Source organism: Sceloporus undulatus, unplaced genomic scaffold (assembly GCF_019175285.1).
Source record: "Sceloporus undulatus isolate JIND9_A2432 ecotype Alabama unplaced genomic scaffold, SceUnd_v1.1 scaffold_13, whole genome shotgun sequence".
Taxonomy (NCBI): Eukaryota; Metazoa; Chordata; class Lepidosauria; order Squamata; family Phrynosomatidae; genus Sceloporus; species Sceloporus undulatus.
Genome location: NW_024802935.1, coordinates 3,328,964 through 3,346,528, shown reverse-complemented (window position 1 = coordinate 3,346,528; position 17,565 = coordinate 3,328,964). Strand labels below are relative to the sequence as shown.

At 40.2% G+C, this 17,565-nt stretch overlaps 1 protein-coding gene and 1 long non-coding RNA gene across 2 annotated transcripts in view; one reads left to right on the top strand and one right to left on the bottom strand.

Moving 5' to 3' along the window:
• Positions 1 to 16,928, top strand: part of LOC121917243 (PI-PLC X domain-containing protein 2-like) — a 42,276-nt gene extending 25,348 nt beyond the window's left edge. The window contains exons 2-4 of the mRNA XM_042443005.1: positions 5,208 to 5,668; positions 10,273 to 10,514; positions 16,155 to 16,928. Of these exons, the coding sequence (XP_042298939.1) occupies positions 5,208 to 5,668; positions 10,273 to 10,514; positions 16,155 to 16,305 (854 nt within the window). The 3' untranslated portion in view covers positions 16,306 to 16,928. The remainder of the gene's footprint in view (positions 1 to 5,207; positions 5,669 to 10,272; positions 10,515 to 16,154) is intronic.
• Positions 2,243 to 16,561, bottom strand: LOC121917244. The gene is made up of 4 exons (XR_006100990.1): positions 16,471 to 16,561; positions 7,786 to 7,979; positions 5,193 to 5,297; positions 2,243 to 2,301 (listed from the first exon to the last, which is right to left on the bottom strand). It is a non-coding gene; the product is annotated as an uncharacterized LOC121917244 (long non-coding RNA).
• Positions 16,929 to 17,565: the final 637 nt, after the last annotated feature.

Sequence of the window (17,565 nt, the reverse complement as noted above, 5' to 3'; positions counted from 1 at the left end):
GGGACAACAAGATTTCACCACCCCAGTCACCTGGAGCCCGCCTTGCCTCTCTCATGGTGGCGGGCAGCAGGGGGCTGCCTTCTCTTCCTCCTTCTCCTCTTCCTCCTCTTCTTCCTTCTGCCTCTCCTCCCCCCCTTCTCCTCCTCACATGATCAGTTGTCAGGGATTCTGAGACTCTGAGTCCAAAACATCTATAGTTCAAAATTTTGAGAACCATTGGTCTAGAAAACTATTAAAGCTAATGTATATTAGGATTGCAATAAGTAACTATTTCAGCACTTAACATACAATTACCATGCCTCTGGGTAAGCCTCAACAGAATGGTTTAAGCAGTGGTTGTCCACTTTTTGTCCTTCAGAAATTTTGAATTGCATCTCCCAGAAGGCCCTTTTGCTATAGTAATAATTCTTAGAGCTGCAGTCCTAAATAGGAGGATCAAAAAAATTGAGAATCATTGTTCATGATTTTTGTGTGCTTCATTTATAGTATTTGTGAGCTAAGGCTGGTTTAGCTTGTTCTGGCTGATCTAGAGTATGAGTAAATCGTTATTTGAGCTCTTTCCTTTCACAGGGTATCATGTTATCTCACAGTCATTCACATTCAGTCCTGCAGAGGCAAAAGAAGAAGACGAAACCTTCTTTGTTTACCTCTTCTGGCTTCAGGCTAAAAAAGCTCTTGCCTTTAAAATATTTATTCTGCATCTAGCTGTTTAGTTTCTGAGGCTGAAGTATGTGAAGTACCTTGAAATGGGATAAAAGCAAAGATTCTGTCTGTAAAGCTAAACAACCAAATTTTACAAATTCATCTAGTTAAACAATAATAATGTACTGAACAAACATTATAAAAGTGTAATCCCTCATGATGCTGATGATTGGTTGCATTCTCAGCACACTGATATTTTATTTGTACAGTGTGTAGATCCAGGTAAATTCAATATCTCTAACAAGGTAATCCATTTAAGAACTTAATCTCATTTGCAGCTCAAATTGTGCATGGCAGGAAACGTCACTTTAAAAGAAAAAGAGTATGCACGTGAACACACATGAGATGGCTCCCAAGCACACAAGAGACACAAAATACATGTGTCATGTGTCATAAACACATCATAAGTAAAATAAAGATAAGGAACCTTAGAGCTGATACCAAAATGATTTGGTAATAATAATAATAATAATAATAATAATAATAATAATAATATTTATTTGTATCCCGCCCCTCTGAGAACAATCGGGGCAGCTAACAAAGTTTAAAATACAAAACATATAAAATTCCTGGTACCCTCCCCTCCTTAAAAAAGTATTAAATTCAATGCAATATTTAAAAAACAGAACAAAAAACAACAACAAACAAACATACAAGTTAAAAACTGACCAAAAGGTCAACAACATCATACCAACGAGCAACCAGTGGGAGCAGCAGTATCTTTTCCAGACGTTTTTCTAAGGCCGGGTTCTCTATCCTGGGAAGACCTGCCGGAAGAGATCCGTCTTAACAGCCTTTTTAAAGCTGTCTAAGGATGTAAGTAGACGGATCTCATCCGGCAGGCCGTTCCACAGTCTGGGGGCGACGATGGAAAATACCCTCTGGGAGGTAGTCGAAAGCCTAGATGTTTGTGGCTGAAGTAGGCCTCTCCCAGAGGAGCGGAGTGCGCGGGGAGGACTGTAGGGGAGAAGGCGGTCCCGGAGATAGTTTGGACCCAAGCCATTTAGGGCTTTAAAGGTGATAACCAACACCTTGTACTGGGCCCAGAAGCTAATGGGCAGCCAGTGGAGGGACTTTAGAAGCGGGGTAATATGGTCCCTCCTGGATGTTCCAGAAATTACCCTGGCTGCGATATTCTGTACTAGTTGCAGTTTCCGGACCAAGCACGAGGGTAGCCCCATGTAGAGCGCATTACAGAAGTCTAGACGTGAGGTTACCAGCACGTGCACAACAGTCTCAAGATCCCTTACTTCCAGAAAAGAGCGCAGCTGGCGTATCAGCCGAAGCTGATAACAGGCGCTCCTGACTGTCGCATTTACCTGGTTTGACATCAGGAGCAACGAGTCAAGGAGCACCCCCAGACTGCGAACGCAGTCCTTGATGAAGAGTGTGACCCCATCCAGGACCGGAGGTTGCAACCCAATTCTTGGTTTCGGGGCCGCTGCCGTGAGCACTTCCGTTTTGTCTGGATTCAGCCTCAATCTGTTTTTCCTCATCCAGCCCATTACTGCCCGAAGACATTCATTGAGAGAGGAGACGCCATCAGAATTCAAGGCCAACGAACGAGATATAGAAATAGATTTGGGTGTCATCGGCGTACTAGTAAAGATGCACATGAGATTAAGTTTCCATACTCGCATGTTTTCTCTAACATAGTATCTAATATTTCTTCACCAAGATATTAAGGAAACAATGGTCCAAAACACACTGCAGTTGTGACCGCTTAAACTACCCTAGCTCAATGCTAGACAATTCTGGGAACTGTAGTTTTGTGAGACATTTAACCTTCTCTGTCAGAGTTCTGTTGCCACAATATACTACAATTCGCAAGATTCTCTAGCACTATGCCAGGGCAGTTAAGTGGTGTCAAACTGGATTATTTCTGCAGTGTGTTTTGGACCAATGAAAGAAGACAATGTACAAAACAAGCAAGACAAGATCTACTGTCAAACTGACTGCTTGCTCTGCCTTGTTTGCAGATGTTTGTCTTGCATAAAATGAGTCTAAGGTTAGCTTTCAGTGCTCAAAGTATGAGCCTCTGATCCGCAAAACACCTAGGAAACATTTGTCTAGTAGTCTAATAAAATCCCAAGGGGAGACATACAATTTGATATTTTCAGGGGTCAGCTAAACTAACAGAAGGTATATGTCCACAGGAATGCTTTATCTGAAGCATAGCACATAGACAGAAGGCTTGTGTGTTTTTATCTTCCCCTCAGTCCTTGGAGCATGAGGATGTTCCAGCATTTGGTTTGGTGTCTTACAGAAATTGATCATTGAGTTTTTTGTGGGTTTTTTGGGCTATGTGGCCATGTTCTCCATAGCCCGAAACCCCCCCCCCCCAAAAAAAACTATAGATGCCGGCCATGAAAGCTTTCGACTTTACATTGATCAATGAGTTGTTTTTTAAAAAAAATTGTATTTTTATATTTGTAGATTTATAAGCTGGGAACATTCCAAAGACTAAAATTGTCCCCTGAAAGGCAATCAGCATCACTTGATATTTTTTAGTTCATCAAACTCCAAAACCCATCTGATTCAGTCTGCTATCTCCTCATTTTATAGACCACAAACTGTACTGTAGTATTCCATAGCTGAAAAGAAGGGAGGAAAGACATAGTCATCCAAATACTTGCAGGCTATTGAGAGCCCCATGGCAATGGATCATTAGCTGTAAAGAGATACTTGCGAGGTTGGACCAGAAATATTCAGCTAGTTTCCTATCCCATATAATGGAGTAGATCATTTTAGTGGTTCCACTTTTCCACTTGCCTTCCACCTTGCCAAACATTGTCTTTTCTAACAAGTCATGTCCAAAGTACAACAATCTCCAATTTAGTCTCCTTGGCTTCTAGAGAGAGTTCAAGCTTGATTTACTCTAGGAACCATTTATTTGTCTTTTTAGCAGTCGACAGTATCCATAGAAGACTTCTCCAGAGCCACATTTCACATGGGTTGATTTTCTTCCTATCCACTTTCTTCACTGTCTAGCTTTCACAACCATACATAGAAATTGAAAAAATACAATAGTATTCATTCTTAACTTCAGTATTCAGTGATATATCTTGACGCTTGAGGATACTGTCTAGTTCCTTCATGGCTGCCCTTCTAAGCACTAGTCTTTTTTTTTATTTCTTGACTGCACCCCCAATTTAGATTAATGACTAAATCAAAGTATAGACAATCTTTCTCTATCTGAAGGTCTCCATTGTTAACTTTAAAGTTATGTAAATAAACTGATATTATTTTTGTTTTCTTCATATTTATCTCTAAACCGACCTTTTCATTTTCTTCCTCGACTTTCTTCATTCCAAGGCTTTGCTGCTTTCTGCTTGTAGTATGGTGTGATCTGCATATCTTAAATTGTTAATTTTTCTTCCTTCAATTTTCATACCTCCTTCCTCCAAATCTATTCCTACTTTACATATACAGTCGGCCCTTAGTATCCACAGATTCAGTCATCCATAGCTTGAAAATATTTCTTTAAAAAAATTCCAAAAAAGCAAACCTTGATTTCACCATTTTATATAAAGGACACCATTTTATTATGTTACAGTATTTAATGGGGCTTGAACATGCACGAATTTTGGTATCCATGGTGGGTCCAGAAACCAAACCCCAGTGGATACTGAGAATCCACTATATGTTCAGGATACATGTTAAACAAATAGCGTGATAAAATGCAGCCTTGCTTGATCCCATGGCCAATTGGAAACCATTCCATTTATCCATATTCTGTCTTGACAATAGCATCTAGTCCTGAGTACAGGCTATGCATCAAGACAATCAAATGATGTTGTACACTCATTTTCTTTTTTTAAAAAATGATCCATAGCTTTTCATAATCTGTACAATAAAAGGCTTCATCTATGAAGTACAGGCTGATTTTCTTTTGAAAATTATTTCAATAATTATCACAGAGGGTTTGAAGTATTTTTGTTTTCCTTCCTAGCAGCCATGGTCAAAGATGAGCTTAGCTGCTGGTTCTACTGGGCCATATTCAGAGTGGCCTTTTTTCACATGCTGTTATAGCTACATATGCAACTATGTGGAATAACTTGGTAGTGCAGTTAACTATGAGCAAAGCAAGAAAGAAAATCACTACTCTAATCATTATGGATGTCAGAATTCTCTTCCTCCCTTTCTCATTTACCACCCCTTTCAAACCTACCTGTTGGCTTCTGCCCTCTCCATTTACTAGCCAGTGGTAAATGGACAGGGGGATTTCCCCAGAGGACGACATGGTCATTCTATATCTAGCTGCAGACACATAAAGAGGTGTGTGTTTGCTGCCACCTCCTCTCCAAAAGCCAGGAAATGGTTATGTTGGGGTGTGTGCAGAAACTAAAAGGTACATTTTAGAGGGATGACTGAGGAGATAGGATGTAGTTCTGCCATTACAGAAATTTATGTTCCTTATCCCGATGCTGCTGCAATGGCAGGACATGCAACAAAAACAGAGTACTTCAAAATAAAACAGTATCTATCACCTTTCTCCACTGTAGGGTCACATGACTCCTTCAGCTACTGGGTTGATGAGAAGTCTCCTGTGGGACCAGATCAAGCTACGGCAATCAAACGGCTAGCCAAAATTTCTTTGGTGAAGAAAATAATGAAGAAATGGTCAGTGACACAAAACTTGACATTCAAGGAGCAGCTTGAGGGTGGTATCCGCTACTTTGACCTCCGTGTATCTTCCAAGCCAGGTGAAGTAGGACAGGAAATCTACTTCATACATGGCTTGTTTGGAATAACAGTATGGGATGGACTGATGGAGATCAACACCTTTCTAACACATCACCCTAAGGAAGTAATTTTCCTAGATTTCAACCATTTCTATGCTATGGATAAGAACCACCATGTGTACCTGGTCAGCAGGATCCAAGAAGTGTTTGGATCAAGACTTTGCACAAAGGAATGTGTCGAAGATGTGACATTGCAAAGCCTTTGGGGAAAGCAACAACAGGTAAGGAACAAATTCTTTTTTAAATATATTGGGAACCAAGTTTATATTCTTTGGATAACTGTTAGGAAAGCACAAACATGGTTCCCAACACATATGATCTGTCTGCTGTAGATACCTTTTATGCTTGCAAAATGAGTTTAAGATTAGTGTTTTACTATTTTACTGTTGGTGAGAATTAAATGGGAGAAAATGTTTTGGAAGTTAGGATTCTTCATTGCTCCTTTAATTAAAAGCTTATCATCTTTTAAAGTTTGCATGAATTATTAAGTGGAATTTAAGCTTGAAAACTACTCCTCCTCCTCTTCCTCCAGTGTGATATAGCCCCTTCCCATTAGTTCAGGTCAACATGCATACATAGGAAAAACACCTTTTTGAAGGTGACAAAAAATTCTCACACCTCATGAGGAATACAGATGTGCCACCAGTTTTTATAGATTTGATTATTACTCCATCTTGAATTTTGAAAGCAAGAGAAAGTGAGACAAAAAGACTGACTACTACAGTCAAAGCTAGCAGCAACCAACTGCACAGTCTTATTTGTTGTGCCTTAAGAACAAAGCTATTTTAAGAAAAGGAGAGCTGAGCTGGTTTAACTGTTTACAGATGGAGAGAATAATTTAAGAGGCAAAAGTTCAAAATACTGATCTTCTAGTTTTTCCATTCTATAATAAGTCAGGAATTACTGTATGCCCTTTCAGTACTGTTGGGCTTCATTTGTAATTTTTCCCCTTTCATTCTAATATAAGAAGAAATGTAATTTTATCATTACATAGTTGTAGTTTAATATTTAATTGTGTTATTAATTAATGAGAGCCACCATGACATAGTGGTTTGAGCATTGGACTAGGACCCTAGAGACCAGGGTTCAAATCCTGGCTTGGCCATGGAAACTCACTGGGTGACCTTGAGCAAGTGACAATGTCTCAGCCTCAAAAGATGGCAATGGCAACCCCATTCAGAAGAAACTTGCCAAGAAAATCCCATGATAGTTTCACCTTAGGGTTGCCATAAGTCAAAAATGACTTGAAGGCACACTGCAGCAGCAACATCATTATTAATTAATGCATTCCATACTTAGAATAACAACTATTTTACATTGAATTTAATATGGGACCACTTTGAAACTTTCTCTGACACAAAACATAGGCTCCGTCCGCACTGCAGAAATAATCTGGTTTGACACCACTTTAACTTCCACGGCTCAGTGGTATGGCGTTCTGGGCATTGTAGTTTGCTGTGGCACCAGATCAAAGCAAAGCAAAGCTCTAGTGCCACAACAAACTACAATGCCTAAGATTCCATAACACTTAGTCTTGGCAGTTAAAGCACTGTCAAATTGGATTAATTCTGCAGTGCAGAGGCAGCCATAAATATATTTTGCGGGTTCATGTTTGGTATGGCAAATGGAAATGTTCTGCAATATCCAGTTACCCCACACTTTCTTTTCCTCCTTGTTTATCATGCTTCTAAATTAAAATCCACGTGCTTAGTTCCTGTGAGACACCTGGCTTTTGCTTGCCTTTCCCATCTTAATCATGTCCTGTACACTCTCTGGAAGGAACCCTGGAGACTTGGTCACCTGTACCAGCCACCTCCCTTCTGGAAACTGGCTATTTATCAGCAACACACGTGTATTTCCTGTCTTCATTTGTTGTATTTTTGTACCCTTTCTCTCAGTAATAAATAGGCAGACACTACCTCCTTGTGGCCACATCTGAATACAGCTGCTCGGGGAATTAAATACATCACTAGGATTGCAATCTAAAAATGCACAACACATAGTTTAAAACAAAGCTGGGGAATAGTTTTTGTGGGTTGTTCAGGCTATGTGGCCATGTTCTAGAAGAGTTTATTCCTGACGTTTCACCAGTATCTGTGGCTGGCATCCTTCTCTGAAGATGCCACATGGCCACATAGCTCAAAAAACCCACAGAAAACTATGGATGCTGGCCATGAAAGCCTTCGACTTCACAAAGCTGGGGGAAATTACCTTTTTGATTACAAATCCTACATCCCTCAGCCAAGATTCTGGGAGTTGAAGTCCATTTCCCCTCAAAGCTCTGCTTCAAGTACTCCGACCTCTATGGAACTTAGATTCTACCAAGAAAAAGTATTACCTTATATCCGATAAAGTCCACAAATGTTAATCCAGATAAAGCATCTTTAAACTTTATGGTGCCAGCAAATGCTCTTTTTGTTGTTTTTACCCAAAAACCTTGTTCACAGATTTCACAGGGATGGAGATGATGCTGTCTTCCCTTTGTAATTCTCCTGTGTTTTCTTACTTTTTGTTCCATGTTTTCATTTTCCACTTTTAAAAAAGCAGTTACAGAGGCAAAGTCAGAATAGAGCACAATATCTTTTAATAGGCAGCACTAAAAGCATTATATTAGGCTTCTAAACATCCAAGGGATATAATGCACTAATATGGAATAATAACAATGGTCCAAAAAACACTGCAGAAATAATCCAGTTTGAGACCACTTTAACTGCCCATGACCTGTCCCCAGCCGAATTCCTTTCCCTTCTTCCCAGTCTTGATTCATGTTCCAAATTCAGTGTTTAAAATATAGGCTGCACCTGCACTGCAGAAATAAGCCAGTTTGAGACTACTTTAACTGCCCTGGCTCAGTGCTAGGGAATCCTGGTAATTGTAGTTTATTGTGGCACCATAGCTCTCTGACAAAGAAGGCTAAATGTCTCACAAAACTACAGTTCCCAGAATTGCCTAGCATTGAGCTAGGACAGCATATTCAAATTGCATTATGACTGCAGTGTGTTTTGGACCCAGGACAAAAGTCTTGTTTGTAGTCAGCCCAATTACACATAATTCAACTGTGTGGATGCACACCTTTTTTGTGGGATATAGTTTTGCTGTCAAGGGCAGGAAAAAGGAATGCACAATGGTGATTCTTTTTGTAAGTGCATTTTTCTCAAACTGGTGAGAGAATGCAGGATAAGAGTGTTTCACTGTTCGCAAGTATACTTCAAGAAAGAGTGTACTTGGTGGAGTAAACATGGTCAAGATACTGAGCTTCAAATTATTAAATCCATATCTCAAATATTCTATGATTTCACCAGGGGATCATGTAAAATTTTTGCAGCCTTAATTTTTTTATATTTGTAATATGAAACTACTAATATTTGCCTGTCTTGTAAACTTGGTGTGACAGTTAAGGATTGCAAGATAATGTTGTTTAGGATCTTCTGATTGCATTCAGTACAATACAAACATTGAAGTATCATTCCCATTGTATAAGTATCATCATAACACCAATTCAAGTCTTTCCTTGCCCAACATTTAGAAAGCAAATTTACTGACTGTAGTTCAAATGTGATTCAAATGTAAGACAATAGAATCATAGAATCATAGAATCATAGAGTTGGAAGAGACCACTAGGGCCATCCAGTCCAACCCCCTGCCATGCAGGAAATCCAAATCAAAGCATCCCTGACAGATGGCCATCCAGCCTCCAAGGAAGGAGACTCTATCACCCTCCGAGGGAGTGCATTCCATTGTTGAACAGCCCTTACTGTCAGGAAGTTCCTCCTAATGTTCAGGTGGAATCTCTTTTCCTGGAGCTTGCATCCATTGTTCCGGGTCCTGTTCTCTGGAGCAGCAGAAAACAAGCTTGCTCCCTCTTCAATATGACATCCCTTCAAATATTTAAACAGGGCGATCATATCACCTCTTAACCTTCTTTTCTCCAGGCTAAACATCCCCAGCTCCCTAAGTCGTTCCTCATAGGGCATGGTTTCCAGACCCTTCACCATTTTTGTCGCCCTCCTTTGGACACGTTCCAGTTTCTCAATGTCCTTTCTGAATTGTTGCGCCCAAAACTGGACACAATATTCTAGGTGGGGCCTGACCAAAGCAGAATACAGTGGCACTATTACTTCCCTTGATCTAGACACTATACTTCTATTGATGCAGCCTAAAATAGCATTGGCCTTTTTAGCTGCCGCATCACACTGTTCACTCATGTTCAACTTGTGGTCTACTTGGACTCCTAGATCCCTTTCACACGTAGTTTCATTCAGCCAGGTGTCACCCATCCTATATCTGTGCATTTTATTTTTCCGCCCTAAGTGCAATACCTTACATTTCTCCGTGTTGAATTTCATTTTGTTAGCTTTGGCCCAGCTTTCTAGTCTATTCAGGTCATTTTGAATCTTGATCCTGTCCTCTGGGGTATTAGCTATTCCCCCTAATTTGGTATCATCTGCAAATTTGATAAGTATGCTCCCAATTCTGTTATCCAGGTCATTGATAAAGATGTTGAATAGCACTGGGCCCAGGACAGAGCCCTGTGGGACCCCACTGGTCACTTTTCTCCAGGATGAAAAGGAGCCATTGTTGAGCACCCTTTGGGTTCGGCCGGTCAACCAATTACAGATCCATTTAACAGTTCCTTTGTCTAGCCCACATTTTACAAGCTTGTTTGCAAGAATGTCATGGGGAACTTTGTCAAAGGCCTTACTGAAATCAAGATATACTATATCCACAGCATTCCCTTCATCTACCAAGCTGGTAATTTTATCAAAATAATTTAGTTTGGGAAGAGATTTCTGATGCATTCTATTTTTGCTCTTACACTGTTCAGGTTCTTATTTTCTACCATCATCCTCTCTATGAAGAATACCCCATTCTGTGGCCAGGGAATAAAATGCCAGCACCATGGGCAAACACCACTAATGTACATAAACTGCTACAGTTCTTGGAGACCACTCTTGGGGAACGAGAAAAATATGGAACTTTTCATGTTTCTCAAGCTATCCTCACACCAAGGGTCAAAACTATTGCACGAAATCTCATCCGTGGTCTGAAAAACACACTTGTTCACAGGTAAGCTAAAATTTTATCATTTGGCTGGCCCTACATGAAAATGGGTATAGAAATTATTGTAAGAGATGTTACAGTGGCAAATTGCTGCCACCCATAGACCAAAATAAGGTTAGCTGACTTTTTCTCTGAATGCATATATGTTATTATTATTAACCTTTATTTATGAAGCGCTGTAAATTTACACAGCGCTGTACATACGATCTTTTTAGTTAGACAGTTCCCTGCCCTCGGGCTTACAATCTAAAAAGACATGACACAGAAGGAGAAGGGAGTGGTGGAGGGAAAGGGTAAGAGGTCCAGCAGTTCCTCTCTACCTCCAAGGCCTGGACCAAGGCAGATGGACTGGAGGGAGGACTTGGGTTCTTAATGGATGGTTAATCATTTTCCAGGGAAAATACATACTCTCAAGTAGGATAATGCATATACAGTACATAGCAATACAGGAAATGGTTTGATAAACAGACAACAAAAGAACACCAAATAGCAAGCAACAATTATGCAATGCCTGGGAAGGCTTCTCTGAACAGGATGGTTTTCAACTCCGTTTTAAAGCTGAAGTGATGGCTCTTGCTTGTGGGGGAAGGAGGTTCCAGGAGTGGGGGGCAGCAAGTGAAAAGGGGCGAATCCGGGATGGGGCAGAGGAAATCCTGGGCTGAGACAGCAGACCTTGACTACCAGAACGGAGGGCCCTGGTGGGAAGGTGAGGAGAAAGAAGGTCTGATAAGTAAGGAGGGGCCATTCCATGGAGGGCTTTAAATGTCAACAGCAGGAGCTTGTGCTGAATGCGGAAAGGGAGGAGGAGCCAGTGAAGGGATGCCAGCACAGGAGAGATGTGGTCAGAGCGGTGGGTGGAAGTGATAATGCGTGCAGCTGAATGCTGAACAGAGATTAAAGGACGGAGGTGAGAAAGAGGAAGCCCAGCCAGGAGGACGTTACAGTAATCAAGTCGTGCGATCACTATGGCATGGTCCAGGATCTTGGCAGTAGAGGCGGAGAGATATGGTCGGATTTTGGCAATATTGTACAAAAAGAATCTACAAGCCTTGGCTGTGGTCTGGATCTGAGGGATACACGACAGAGAAGAGTCAAAGATAAAGCCAAGACTGTGGGCTTGCTGAACTGGTTGAATAGAAATGTTGTTCACAGAGACAGAAAAGGAGTGTTGAAGGGTGGGCTTAGGAGGAAAGACAAGAAGCTCCGTCTTGGACATGTTGAGCTTCAAACGCCGATGGCGCATCCACTGCGAGACAGCTGTGAGACAAGACGAAACTTGCTGTTCAAGCCTTGGAGAAAGGTCGGGGGCGGAAAGACACAGCTGGGTGTCATCGGCATATAGATGGTAGGAAAAGCCAAAAGAGCTGATGAGTTTTCCTAAGGACAGTGTGTAGAGAGAAAACAGAAGGGGACCCAGAACAGAGCCCTGGGGAACTCCAACAGATAAGGGAACAGGAGAAGAAGTCTGACCTCCTGCAGCTACTGCAAAAGATCTGCCAGACAAATACGATCTAAACCAGTCGAGAACAGAGTCTGAGAACCCAAGGTCAGAGAGTATGTCAATTAGGAGAAAGTGATCAACAGTGTCAAAGGCTGCAGACAAATCAAGAAGGATGAGAACAGAGTAAAGGCCATTAGCCTTGGCCTGTAAAAGGTCATTCGAGATCTTAGTGAGAGCTGTCTCTGTAGAATGCCTTGGGCAGAAATGTTCATGGGTAACACATGAGAATGTTTTAGCAACCATTTTCAATTCCATGGTTAATTAGTCGTTGTTTTGAAAAATAATTAACACCACCAATTATGCTACTAAAGGTTGCAGTGCCATTTGTGTTACTGTAGCACTTGACTGGAAATATTGCAGTGTCAAAGAAGACTTCAATTTTAACTGAAAAAAATCATACATAGATTGAGGATGAGTTAGGCTGAAGATAAATCAGCAAGGATTTCTGACTCCAAATTATTTAACAGTGACAACACTGAAAGTATTCCCCTAGTGAATTGAAGAAAAGTTGGAAGCAGGGAGACTAGGAGTAAATTTTGTGGCATGAATCCATGCTCCATTCAGTTCTGGCATTCAGACTGTTTCTTGACTGTTTCTTTCTTCAATTAGTTTCTTTAGTTCTGACAGTATGACTTACACCAGGCTCCAGCTGCTGATTCATAGAATCTTCATTTTTAAAGATTCTACAGAAATGAATTCTATCCTTATCTGCTTCTTGGTTATCAAAACTAGGCATGTCTTTTCTGTGCCACCATTAAACATCACATATCTTATAATCACAACTTTTCTCTTCAGCTTTCCAAAGTAGTTTTGCTCTACAGTATTAAGACAGTAGATGGTGCTAAATGCCTTTTCTCTTTCTTAAGAGCAAATGCATTTAGAGACAAGCATTCTGAAGTTTTAAAACAGTTCATAGTGAGCTGTTTGACAATGGGTTAGATTACCTTGGAGTTGGAAGTGATCATCATTTGGGAGCTGGCATTAAAACCATGATCACCTCTTGGATTATTTTTCATGATGGATTCTTACACTATCAATGCATTAGACTAAATGGCCCTTGGCCTTCCAATTCTTAAGTTTCTATCCGTCCTTCTATTTTATTTAATATCAAAAAAGTTACAACTGAGGGTTGCCGCCATCACTCCAAATCTCAAATGATACAAAATATGTTTTAATAAAATCTCTTAAAGTTGCACAGTAATTTCTGTCAACCAAGTATTTTTTTCTTTGTTCAGGTTTTTGGTCCCTTAGTCTTTATTCCCATCCTCCTATTGTTTGGCTGGAAATTGAAATGTGACTGTAAACACAAGCCATATGTGCATTAATGGTCCAAGTAATGTTTTGTTTGCACGCATGGAGGCATGTAAGGAGGACTGGAAATGAAAGTGCATGTCAACCTATGTAAGCCATAGTTGCAGAGTTGTACTAGAGAATTAACTTCAGTGCAAAACAAAACCTTTGTGGTTAATATGTATCTGAATTTTTTTAATGTGAATGCAGTGCATATTGTTATGAGCATATTAAGATGTAAGATATGAGCAGTGGGGTCCATCTTAGATTCGTATTAGAATAAATGTAGGGCTGGTGAATTTATTTAGGATGATGAAAAAAAAAGTAGTTTATGAAGCCTTGCCCCCCCCCCTAAAAAAAAAGGTGTCTGGCAAACTGGAGGCACAGCCATTACCATGGCAAATGAGATTCAATGTAAGCAGGTGTAAGGGAGAAGCAGTTGTGAAATGAAAATACATAAAGTGATGCATATTAGGCCATGTGTGTGTGTGTGTGTGTGAATGAACTTCATATAAACACTAGTGAGATCCAACCTGGCAGCATCTGACAAAGAAACAGATATTAGGAGTTTGATCAATAGCAGAAAAAGAAAGGGATCTTATATTTGTAGCATAGGAAAGGGCAACCAAATGATAGATACAGAATCAAATCTCCTATCAGAAAGCTTACACAAGCTAAAAATATGATAACAGGTGCATTCAGTTGGAAATGTTGTTGGATTGCAACTCCCATCAGCCATAGCCAATACAGCCAATAGTGAGGGCTGATACAAGTAGCAATCCAACCATCTGGAGAGCCATTCATTCCTCTTCCTTGATTTGGACTAAGATGGCACTTTAAAAAACAAACAAACTTGCATTCAGATTTTACACTGACCAACTCAAGCACATACCTAGAAGTTCTTCTTTATGTTCTCTGTGACTCACATATATGGGCCATTGTGTACCTGTGTAGAGGTCTTCAGAAGTTTCTAGAGCTATATTTTAGTATCTATCAAATATATATCACCCGTATACTTTTTTTAAAAAAAGCTAAGGTTATGGTGCACCTCTTCAGACCCGTGAAATCCTGTGATCTTCACCTACTCTCCAGGAAAATAGATTTCCTTTTATTTATAGTGCCAGCCAATTGGCAACATTCTGGATGGACCCACCTTAATTTCATTTCATAGGGTCAAGGTGGTCCTCTCTACTGGTACCTCTTTCCTCCCTAAGATTCCCACTCTCCATCTTAATTAGTCATTGGTGCTTCCAACCTGCATGCAATCCCATTTTCTAACCTTGGGTATGCCCTTCATACCTCAGACATCAGGTGGGTGCTCCTGTTCTGTACTTATTGGACAAAGCATCTGTTCATCACCTACAGCACTTATAAGAAAAGGATGGCTATCTCATCTCAGGGTTTCTCCTACTGGGTGGTGAACGCTATCCGCTTTGTGTACTCCCTTGCTGGGAAACCCTTTCCACAGCTCACTTGACTCAGGCAGCAACCACCTCATCAACATATCTCAGAGGGATTCCTCTCCTGGAACCCTGCTTCACAGATAAATGGTTACAGCCATCTATGTTCCTGTCTCATTACTGAGGATGCTTCGTCCTGAGCCGATAAGGTTTTGGTAGAATGGTTCTGTCATCAGTCCTGGCTTAACCCACCATCCTCAGTGAGTTTAGCTTGGTATAATCCCATACATGTGACTCACAGAGCTACAAAGAAGAAGAACAACTTGCCTACCTATAACTGTGGTTCTTCAAGTGATCATTTGTGAACTTATACAACCCATCCTCCTTTCATGCCATTCCTTTCTCCAGCCTTCCCAATGGCAGTCTAGGAACTGAGTTTCAGCAGGAATGCATGGTTTATATGCGTGCAGGTGAGGGGGTGGGTTACTGCCAAAATGCAGCTCTAGAAGCTTCTGAAGATCTCCATGCAGGTAAACAATGACCCACATGTATAAGTTCACAGATGACCACTAGAAAAGCCACAGACATAGGTAGACAACCTGCTTTTCTCTGCAGACGCATAACCATATGCTTGTCTGTCCAACTCATGCCTGTTCATCATAAGCATGTTGAATGTGTGACAACATTTCCTGCAATTTGTAATGGCAGTAGAATAAAGTTCTGACCTTTGATCATTAAAGTGCTGGATATTTTAAGCAGGAATGCAAAAATGGTGCACAAAAATAAAAGGAATTAATTCAGAAGCATATATATAGCCTTTCATTCTCTTTGCAACCACATGTTCCTAAAAGTGTCATCATGAAAAACATATAAAGCAAGTTTCAAAACATTTGCGTATCTCCTTCCCCTACTCACATCTTGACAATTCTGATGTCTTAATTTTGTATTTGGATCTGATTGGCCTCCCTCTCTTAGCTATGAGCAGAACCTTTTACAATATGACACATTTATTAACTGGCTGCTACTCTAATTTCCCAAAATGTCAGCTCTTTAACAACACAATTGGTTGGACCCAAAGGATCTCTCCAGTTTACCAAATATCTCCTTACATAAATGGAAAGAGCTTGGATCCAGAGGAAACCTTGATAAATAGAATTGGGAGGATGGTGATTTTCGCTCTTTCCCCCGAAGCCATCTGGGTCACCAACCATGATGAAACAAGCTTAGGAGGAAAGCATAGAGAGGTGCAGGGAGAAGGGAAAAGCCAAGCCCCCAAAACAATTGGTTTTGTGAGGTGAATTCCATAGAGAAGGATCTGGTTCCAAACTAACATGAGTTAAATTTATTAGAATTTTGTATGATGCTTATTATTAATCAACATGCTGTTTATGAAATGCAGTATGCCTCAAGCACTTGGCAATGGATGCATTACATTCTCTTTTCTTTTCCCTTTAGGAATCTGCCTTTCATTCTGAATTGGGTGAAGTCACAGAAACCAGGCATCATGGGCGTTAACATAATTACATCAGATTTTGTGGAGCTAGTGGACTTTGCTGCTACTGTAATTTCACTGAATAAGCTCCTTTTAGAAGACCATAAATCCTGACTTTTTAAAGGCTTTCTTTCTCTCATCTAAATTTCACCTTGCCCCTATTTGGTGGGGAAATGGTTTCTAGACCTATCAACAGCTTTATAGCTCAAACATTCAGTCTCCATGCACCATTTCTTTTCTGTCTTACATGAGTTAAAGACACCAAAAAGCATACATTACTTTGGCATGCCCAGGTCCAAACTGTTCTGTGCAGCATGACTTTCTCTTGCACTAGGCTGCACATATGGCTGTTCTGCCTGACTCCGCTCAGACACACAGGATATGATGTTGGCCAGCCAACTTGGAGGCTGGACACTTCAGCACATGTAAATAATTAGCAGAGGCCTCATGGTGGATTTGTTGAGCATGTACATTCTGTCTTTTGTGAAACCCAGGACTGAAACTCTCAAATAGTTATGGACATTTAAGCACAAGTTTACTAGATGACTCAAAAGATTTCGTCTGCTGGCTACATCAGTCAGACATGTATGCTGTTCTCTTCCCTTGTACTGTATTGTACATTAAGCTACCTCAGACAGTTTTTAAAGAAACAGCAACTGTATTGTCCATTGTGACCTACTGTAAATATTATACTGTGTGTGAGTTTAAAGAGTTCACTGTGATATATGAATTATGCTTTTAAGCCTCCATTAGCTTTTACTTGAAGTTACGTTTTAATTTACGGTATTATGAAAGTTGGCAAATTGAATCTAATGGAGCAGAAGGATGGGTGTTTTTAATGCAATAAAATGTATTTTGTATAAATGTTGTTAAATTGTGGAGAATCACTTCTGAGAAGTAGGAGACAATGTTAATATACCTTTGGGCTGATTCTGATATAATGTATTTATTGGATATTGTAATATCTACAGAAGAATATGATCAGAAAATGGCATACCAAACTGCAAAATGTTTGTGGATTTTGCAGGAAATTTTGATGGAATAATTCCCAAATTGCATGGGAGAGCATATGTGTGTGGTGACAGCTCATCACTTCCGATGAAAAAATAAGTATGCATTTACTCCTTTAAATTGAAACAGTAAGAATAATTTTAAAGGACTCAAGACACTTTAAATAATCCAACAAGTTAAAACAAAAGACGTTAGAAACATTTAAAACAACCTAAGATAATGTAAAGCCATGCACATATGCAGGCTTGGATTAAATCACCTGATCCCAAAGACTCCAACAAAAGGGCATGTTTTATTTGGCACCAGTCTGACCTCCAAAGGGAAGATATTCCATAACTATGCCCTCCTACAGTGTATTGCCCC